Source organism: Phalacrocorax carbo, chromosome 23 (assembly GCF_963921805.1).
Source record: "Phalacrocorax carbo chromosome 23, bPhaCar2.1, whole genome shotgun sequence".
Taxonomy (NCBI): domain Eukaryota; kingdom Metazoa; phylum Chordata; class Aves; order Suliformes; family Phalacrocoracidae; genus Phalacrocorax; species Phalacrocorax carbo.
In genome coordinates, this window is record NC_087535.1 from 2,604,786 (window position 1) to 2,614,161 (window position 9,376).

The window sequence follows — 9,376 nt, forward strand, 5'->3', positions numbered from 1 at the left end:
TCCTTCAGCATCTGAGCATACAAACAAGTTACTGAGATGCGAGCTAAGAAGTCTGGTGTTCATTTACTGCTCACGATCAAGTTTGTGGTACCAGCCAATTTATGCTTACCAGAGGGTAGAAACGTGCATGGAAACAGACCTCAAAAGAAGACAGTAGCCTGCTACTATTCGCCCTGCTAACCGCGGGGCAATTGCTGGTGCAGGGCCAGGGAGCGTGAGTTGCGAACGTGCTGAAAGTCAGCCTAACACCTAGTTAGTGGGCCTGGTGCTCTGGCTGGTCCCGAAGATTATGTGTCTCTCTGTGTCCCTGTTTTCTCTCATAAAAGACTTCCCTGCAGTGCTTCCCAGGGCTGTTAGGAGGAATGTGCAGTTAATATTTGTAAAAAGCTTTGAAGATTAATAGTGCTAATTATTATTTATAGTTATTCGTTTTCACCACAGGTAGTTCATCTTGATCCTGGGCATGAAAGGAAACCAGGACATTTGTAAGCTGGTCAGGCAAGAGTATGGCCTTCTGAAGTCTTTATGTACTGGTTCCCCTACTGGGTTCTGTGCGTGATTGCAATATATTTGTCATGTTAAATGACTAGTTTGGGTATTTATTGTACCAGCCAGATGTGCTAAAGGAATCCTTACTCATTTGCCTCAATTCTGCCAATGCATAATGTGTTGGATTTGGGCATGCCAAGAGGGGACAGAAGACAGGAAGATAACATCAGCCTGGCCCGAGTCTGATTATCAGCAGGGCTGAACATTCAGCTTCCCATAAATTTAATGAGGAAAGTCAGATCTGATGCTTGTGAGAGCCACCACAATTGCAAAGAGCATCTGTTTCTGAATTTTCCAATCTCTGCAGTTTTTAGCCCCTTTCACTGGTGCTAAACTTAGCGTAATAGAAAAGAATGAGGAGAAAGGTGTCAACAGCTGGGGTTTTTTCCCTAAAAATCCTGCTTAGCAGATATAGCAGAAAAGGGTGGGGAAACAGTCAAGGAAAATTACTGTAATGCAGTCCCTGGGTATCTGATGATATTTCTGTAAATAGTTTCTGAGATATTGTGTTAGAGGACTCTGCTGAATGGCATGCAGGGTCTCTTGAACTGTTCAAAGCTTAAGGTGATGAAAAAAGATTGATCATCAAGTTACAGATTGCTACATTCATCAAACCCAACTTGATGATTGTGAAAAGTCGCTCTGTAGGCATTTCATGCTATTTGACATCACTTAAATATGGCTTATAAGGCCACACTTCTTGTGAAGTTACAGAATATGTGTCCCTTGATGAAGCTGCTGTTTGCCTGGATATAAACTGCTTATTGATCTGACTCCCTGTCTAAATTCTCCTCTCTGCTAGATAATCTATTAAATAATTAAGATTGTTCAGACAGTGCAAGGGGAGCTTATTGGCAGAACTGCAGCCACAGAGCACTCGTGAAAGAAAGAGGCCTAAGTAGTACATTTTATGCTTATCAAGTTTTCTTAATAGAGTTCTCGTCAGCTCACAGAGCAAAGTCTGTTCCCAAGCGAGTGCGTTAGCATCTCGGTTTTATCGGGGAGCTTGTTTCTATACAGAAAAGTTGGGGGTGGGGGGGAGAAGAGTTCCTGAGGCACAACCCAGTACGTTGTCTGTGTTCCTCCCAGTCTCACGCCACTCTCAAGAATGACTCCTCTCAAGGGCTTTCCCAAGATCATTGTGTCCACTCGACAAGGATTTTTTTTTCCCCCCAGCTCAAAACACTTTTGCCTAAGTAAATCAAACTGCAGTTTTTTAAATTATGTTTTGGCTTTCTATGCAGTTACTAAATTTTAAAGCATTTTGGTCAAAAACTGTTGTGTAATTATAATGTATGGAATTCAGTGAATATGTTTGAAACCAAAGTATTAGTTGTATAAATAGTATCACATTTGCAGTCTGGGAAACTGCATTTGCTCACAATAATTATGATAAACTGTATGAAATTGAGAAATGGTTGAATTTTTATTGCTATGTTTGAAATTGTCTATTCTGGAGTTAATTTAAAGGCGTTTTTTTGTTTGTTTCCCCCAGGGTTTGCAGGGTACAGTATGTGGGTTTGCATATTGGGGTTTACTTTGAACAGTATTTTCTGCATATTCCTTATGTTTCCTCATTTCTATAGCTCGTTCCTGGGATAGTAGGTTTGTCCTGCAGTTGTATGAGTGGGGCGGTTTGTGCAATGCACCTGAAGTCAGTATGTTCTTGGGTGCTGGGGACTCCACACACCCATGGCCCGCTGCCCACGGCCCACGAGCAGGCTGCTGGCCTTTCTTACGCCCTCTTTGCCGGTCTGACACATGAGAGAAGGGGGAAAAGCTTGCACAGGTTTATTCACGGGGAGTTTGTGTTGCCCTTTGCTGAGGCAGAAGGGGATGGATTTCTTCATGTGTGACCAAATGCAAGGCAGCGTTCATGGGGAGTGCTGGGTTGCTGGTGGGACTGATGAGGGGGCCTCTGGGGTCCAGGCAACCAGTGCAATGGGTCCAAGGGAAACAGCCTGGAAAACATCAGGAGAGGGAGTTTTCTGGGGTTGTGGTAATGGCCCCAGCCAACATTGGGTAGCTGGTGCAAGGAGAGGTGAATAGTGATGCACTGCACCGTTTGCCGAACTAAGGTGACCCTCGCAGGCTCCTCACACTGCTGTTCTACTTGCCAGCCAGAGCCTTTAAAGAAAGAAAGAATACGGCAGCTTTTCACATGGTTTTGCTGTTGCCAAAAACCTTCCTTCTGATGAATATCACATGATGCGTAAGCAACAGATTTTCTAAAAATATCCAGATATAATAATGCTGGCAACTTAATATTGGTTTTACGGATCAAGAGGAAGGAATTGTTATTCCTTTTTAAAATTTCTAATTAAGAATGAAATGCTTGCACTGACAGCCAGTAACGATGGGCTTGAAACCCACCAAAGTGCTCATTAAAGCCTTCATCCTCAGCAGGTCCTGACCAGAAAACTCGCCAACTCTTATTTGGCATTTTGGTTTTTTATTGATGCTGTATTTGATCTGGTTTGTATTTAGCCATGTCAGTGTTCTGCCGTGCTTTATAGATGGCACCCGCAGGCCCCGGAGTCTTAATTCAGCCAAGAAAAAGACACAGGACAATTGTTCTGCAGGGGGGAAATTGGGAAAATCCATTAATGAGGAAATTGGTGTTTTATGTTGGAGAGAGTGAAAGGAAAACACTTCAAGCCAAGAAAGGAGAGCTGTTTCTTGTCCAAGGCAACAGCAGGACAAAAATAAATGCCAAAGAGAGAATGAGGGAGAGAGGCAGCAAAAGAGATCTGTTAGGAGAGACAAAGGAGTGAAGTGGGTCTTTAAGAGAGGAGCAGGGAAGAAGAATTTCACTGAAGAGTAAAGTGGCCAAACAGCAAAAACGGAAGCTGTCTCTCTGTGTATGCTGAAAGAACATTTAAGATTTGAATGGCGTTGGTTAAAGCATCGTGTGTGTTGGGCCAAGCCAGGATACGATGGATGTAAGGCTGCTGCAGTCATGGCTGTTCTATGGGATATCAGTATTTGTTGTAGGACTACGTTGGGTTAAACACCGGGCTGAGCACTTGTGTGGTTTGTGGTTTGACCCCAGCCGGCAGCTCAGCCCCACGCAGCCGCTCACTGGCTCCCCCCTGGAGGGACGGGGGGAGAAAGAGAGGTGTAAAAGTGAGAAGCCTCTGGGTGGAGACAAAGACAGTTTAACACAGGAAAAGCTGCACACATAAGCAAAGCAAACCAAGGAATTCATTCACCACTTCCCACCAGCAAGAGGTGTTCGGCCATCTCCAGGAAAGCAGGGCTCCCATCACACGTAACGCTGGCTTGGGAAGACAAATACCATCGCTCCAAACGGCCCCCCCTTTCTTTTCCTTCCCCCAGCTCTATGTGCTGAGCATGACACCGTGTGGTGTGGGACATCCCTGGGGTCAGCTGGGGTCACTGTCCCGGCCATGTCCCCTCCCAGCCCCTTGTGCCCCCCCAGCCCACTCACTGGTGGGGTGAGAGGCAGAAAAGGCCTTGGCTCTGTGCGAGCCCTGCTCAGCAGGAACGAAACCACCCCTGGGTTACCAGCACTGTTTTCAGCAGAAATCCCAAACACCGCCCTGTACCAGCTACTGTGAAGAAAATTAACTCTCAGCCAAAACCAGCACAGCACTATATAATGGGAGGGTGGTAAAACAAGAAGGAAGACCAAAAAAAAAGCCTTGACTGGGAGCAGGGAACCTCCAAGGCAAATCTCAGAGTGGTTCACGGGCAATGCCTGAGCCATTAACTGAGAAAACGTTATATTTCGGGCTATAGCCGCGTTACAGAGCTCATTTTGCCAGAGCTGGGAATCAAGGGATATGTAAACATTTTTAAAGGGCTCTATTGGTCTGGAGGTCAGGCAATTGCCAGGAAGGTATTTGCTGGAACACGTCTGATCTAAAGACATCAGTGGCTCTGGACTTACTCCTGAAAAAGCAAAGGCTTGTAGGTTAAATAGACCCCTGGTTACTTTAAAACCTTTTTTTTCCCCCCTTCTTCCTAGGTAAGTGTAGGGACATAACTAGCATCATAAGCCTCTCTGAAACACAGCTGAATATCTGAAGAAATGTCTTTTGAGCCTGGGGGACTTTGCTTGCAGTACCAGATACAGGGATTTGAGCTTCGTTGCTTGGGAGTTTCTTCCAAAACTAACAGCCTGGTATTTTCTCTCCTAGCTCTTCTCTTAGGAAACGCAACCAGCTCCTCACATCGCGGAGGCCCAGCATGAATGTTAACTGTGCTGGTGGGACAGGCTGGTCAAGAAATCTGGAGTCCAGTTGCTCTGTGGAAAACGTAACTGTAGCAGTCCATGAGTCAGAAGAAAGTAATGTGGTGCTAGGAGGTCACAGCCCTGCTGCAGTTCCCAGGACTGAGGGTGAGGATAATGTCTTTACCTTATAGTAATCTTTAAGGGAGATTTTTTTTTTGAGCGGTGTAATGTTTTGGAAAAATTCCCGTATCCCAAGGCAGTTTGCGCTGGGGAGTGCGTGCCCTGCCTTTGCCAGGCTGGTCTAAAGGACAACGGTTCACAGCAGAGTTTAAGGTCTTGCTGTCTTGGCAAGGTCATGACGTGGGTATGCCCTGGCCGGCCAACTTAAAGCTCCTTCTGATATTGTCCCTGAACAGATTAACTGAAAGTAGCTGGACAGTCCTGAGGAGCTGCACGCCCGCCATGGGCCAGGCATCAAGCACCGCTGGCTTAAACACCTCTCGTGCGGTGTGTGCTTCTGCTCTAGCTTTCCTGTGAGGGTAGTTGTCAGTGCTAGGAATCTGTGTCTGTCTTTCTGGCCTTGTTTAATTCCTGCGCTCCTGCTCTTCACACACTGAATCCGTCTTGCTCTAACAAGGAGTATTAAGCATTGTGGTTCATTGGGAAATTTTTTATCCAAAATCCTGGCTCAATTTGAAAATGCAGTCTAGTTTTATGTCATATAACATTACCCTGACAGTTAGGTATATTGACATCCTTTGTAATTATATGACTCAGATTTCTCATTAGAGTAGAAAGTGTTACTATGAAGTTTTTCAATAAATTATATCTTACCCTTGCAATATTCATTTGTCTCTCTCAGGTTTAGATTCTGAATGCCGACACACTGCTTGTCCAGTAAGTCCCCAGATCAGTAGCATGTTGTCTGCTCCTGAAGACACGCACAACTCTCATTTCCAAGATGGAAATAAGAGACAGTCAGAATATTTTAATACCCAGGAACGCCATGGATGCTGCGCTTTGTCATCAAGCAACAATTCACAAACAGTGGCTCCAGAGAAAGTGACGCTTGTGGTAGACGGCACTCGCTTTGCAGTGAATCCACAGATTTTCACTGCTCACCCTGATACTATGCTGGGAAGGTGGGTGATTTTCCGCTATTTTCAGGATACCTCAAGGGAGTCAAATGTCTGCTAAAACGGAACAAACCCCTGATGTTTGTTTTGGGATCTCATCTGTACACACAAGCGAAGCAAGGGTGACTTGGCTGTGAGTGAGGCCTTGAAGATATGACCAGATGTAGAGAGGGTTGGTAGTTCTCTAGATAACAGTCTCCCTTCGGTCCACTTCCCTCAAACATTGCGCACTTCTAGCTAAACATGGTCTCCTTTTGCCTTCTCTCCAAGCGTTTGCCTTGTTTGTAAGCAGTACATGTGTTCACAGCTGATAACCTCCCTTCCAGAATGGGGAAAATGATAAAGCTCCATCCCTCTCCTGCTGTTATCTTTTGATACTCTCCCAAAAGATAAGTTCCTCAGCTCCCTGTAACATGGCTTAAAGGTTGGAGCCTACAAGCAGCAGTCACTTTCTGTATTGCCAGCACTTTCACCCATCTCTGACCACAGGGAGCCAGGTTCTGTTGGGTTACTGACCCTTGCATGGATCATTGTGTAAAACAAGGGATCAAAAGGCGTGTGGCAGTTCACTATCTTGCATAGCCCCAGTGAAAGGGCTTTATTGCCAGGGTGTTTTCTGACCGAGGGTTGAATGGTCTGTTCCCCTGAGCTGTGGCTTGTTCCATACAGTGCAGTAGCTATAGCGACAGACAGAGTCCAGCTGTAGGAGCACGTGGCCGAGAGAGATCTTGTGCTTATTTACTACATGAGAGATTTGAATACAGGTTTCAAATTACTGTGTATATGTGTCATCGCTGGTTTTCTTTAACTTCAGTGCACCTATCGGTCTCTAGAGTTAATGCATTTAAGTATATTTGTGCATTTACATAGATTTTTTATCTATTCAGAATGTTTGGACCAGGAAGAGAATATAATTTCACCAGGCCAAATGAAAAGGGAGAATATGAAATCGCAGAAGGAATTAGCTCAGCTGTGTTCCGGACTGTGCTGGTAAGGAGACGTTTGCAGATTGGAAAAAACCCAATCTGTTTGTCACATGTGCAAAACCGAGCCGTCTCCCAGGCAGCCGCACACCCCCCGGGACATAGTCTTTTATTACTGTTTTGCATTGTGATTTTAAAAAAAGATTATAGTAGACCTTGGTATGACTCAACATTTCAGATAGTTGCTCATGTTGCCTTGTACCTTTCATGTGTCATGCTGTTGTAGTTCCTGAGCTGTGTCCTGACTTTATGGTTGCATATAAATGCGTATTGCATGTGAGATGTTACGAAAACCTATGCCATGGGAAAAGTTTTAACTGGAGCTCACAGTTTATCAGACCCAAGAGGATCTGCAGAGAGACGTAGATTCTCGGACAAGCGGAGCTCTTTTTACTGTTCACAGAGCTATATATAGCCTCTGTAACTCTCAAATGTTGGTTAACAAAACAAAGAACTAATTAAATATTATCAGGGTCCAAGATATTCTTAGTTTTTCTCTCCAGAAACTGTCCTTTTGTTTGCAGGATTATTACAAAACCGGAATCATTAACTGCCCTGATGGGATTTCCATCCCAGACCTTCGAGACACATGTGATTACCTCTGCATAAACTTTGATTTCAACACCATCAAATGTCAAGATTTAAGTAAGTATGGAGAGAAATGAGCTCTTAGGAGATCATCTGCATGGTGTTGAGCAGTCTGATCCTGACTCAGTGCAGTTCTTAACTGTGCTTTAGTTTAAGCTTGAAGCTATGGACTCCACCAGGACTCATGTATGTGTTGCATTTAAACAGCTTCCTTTTTTGCTGCATCAATTCAAAGTGAAGTGATTGAATCCTGCAGAACACAGACACCTTGCTCAGAAAAGCAAATTGAAATTGTAAACGTTCTAGTCTCCTCTTGTAACAGAGGCTGAGGAGAAAAGCTTGCTGTTAAGCCAAATGAAATGAAGGCTAAAAGCAGGGTTATAACTCCTATGTAAAATGTAGCTGAGAATTGTGAATAATTTAAGGTAAAGGATGATGGGCAGGGCAGGAACCAATGATACCAAAGTTGGAAAGTAGTAGAGAGTTCCTAGTCATGAGGGGACCTGACTGGGAGCAGCTTTTCAGTGGGTATGCTGGCAAAGAAGTAATTTTAACACAGGCAAATCTGTGAAAGGCACTCATAGCACAGGCTGGGGGTGGAATTCCCTACCCTGTCCTATCATGAGTGATCACAGAGAAGGCAGAAAATGTGCTTTCAAGGACAGAGGTAGTTGCTGGATATTCAGATTAAGTATCATAAAGAATTAATTATTCAGTCTGTTGCTGTTTCACTGTATTGATTGGACCTTGGTGTTTTTTTAATGGTAGTGTAATGGTTCTACAGTGTAATCTGCATCCCATTTGAAATGCAGTCTCATACATCTGATTTTGCCAGTTCTGGAGCTGGATCTGTTGATGCATCTGAACATTGGTTAAGGAGTTTGTCTAAAGAGGGATGCGGGCTGTGCTCTTGAATGTATCTGGAAAGTGTAGAGCTGGGATGTATTTTCGTACTGTGTGAAAAAGCTCATCATATGATTTATGTCTCATTAGGTGCTCTGTTGCATGAGCTCTCCAATGATGGTGCTCACAAGCAGTTTGATGGCTACCTGGAGGAGCTAATTCTGCCTATAATGGTGGATAGCGCAAGGAAAGGGGAACGTGAATGCCATATTGTCGTGCTGACAGATGAAGACACCGTGGACTGGGATGAAGATCATCCGCCTCCAATGGGAGAGGAGTACTCGCAAAGTAAGGGCTCTGCACTGGGGCTGCTGGCGCTGTGTTCAGCACACACCCAGACGTCCGGCCATAGGGAAAGGACCCATTGCCCAAACAGCAGCCTTCCTCCAGGAAGTGATGCTGGCGTGTGGAGTCCTGTTTTGTACGCTCCTCCTGAACCAGCTGCTGCTGGAGGCAGGATACCTGGCTGGTTAGAGCTTTGGCCTGACCACCTGCACTGGTAACGACAGCACTCACTGCATCCTTTCCTCTTGTTTGCCACTTCCCCCTCAGCCTTTTCCTGGCTCTTTAGTGAGCGAATACTCTTTGCTTTACGCACCCATCACCACCCGTCCTACCCAGGCTGTAGAGTCTGTCACTACCCTCCCACCAAGGAAGCGTAGCTAATCTGAGTGATGAGAACAGACACCTGAGGTAGTTCTTGGAAACCAGACCTGGTTTTTGGCACTCCCACAGCTGAGCATGTCAGAAAGGGCAAGAAGGGCCCTCCTTGTAGATTCTAATCACCTTTTCTATTTCTTGAAGTCCTTTACAGTTCCAAGCTGTACAGATTCTTCAAGTACATTGAGAACCGCGATGTTGCAAAAGCTGTATTAAAGGAACGGGGCCTGAAAAATATTCGCATTGGCATTGAAGGTAAAGTATTTCTTCAACAAAGGAAATTCTGAAACAGGTGACTCCATTGTCAGTAAAGCCTGGCTTCCTCTGGAGTCAAGGCATTTCCTGTTTTCCTCTGTGTT

The 9,376-nt window shown here is 44.9% G+C and overlaps 1 protein-coding gene across 4 annotated transcripts in view; it reads left to right on the forward strand.

Annotated features, from left to right (window-relative positions):
• Positions 1-9,376, forward strand: part of KCTD20 (potassium channel tetramerization domain containing 20) — a 30,792-nt gene that overhangs the window by 17,707 nt on the left and 3,709 nt on the right. For 3 of the 4 annotated variants that reach the window (XM_064472280.1, XM_009506890.2, XM_064472282.1), the window contains exons 2-7: positions 4,713-4,912; positions 5,610-5,889; positions 6,771-6,873; positions 7,391-7,511; positions 8,448-8,645; positions 9,162-9,272. In XM_064472280.1, the coding sequence (XP_064328350.1) occupies positions 4,762-4,912; positions 5,610-5,889; positions 6,771-6,873; positions 7,391-7,511; positions 8,448-8,645; positions 9,162-9,272 (964 nt within the window). In that variant the 5' untranslated portion in view covers positions 4,713-4,761. The remainder of the gene's footprint in view (positions 1-4,712; positions 4,913-5,609; positions 5,890-6,770; positions 6,874-7,390; positions 7,512-8,447; positions 8,646-9,161; positions 9,273-9,376) is intronic. The other variant, XM_064472281.1, reaches the window with a different exon arrangement.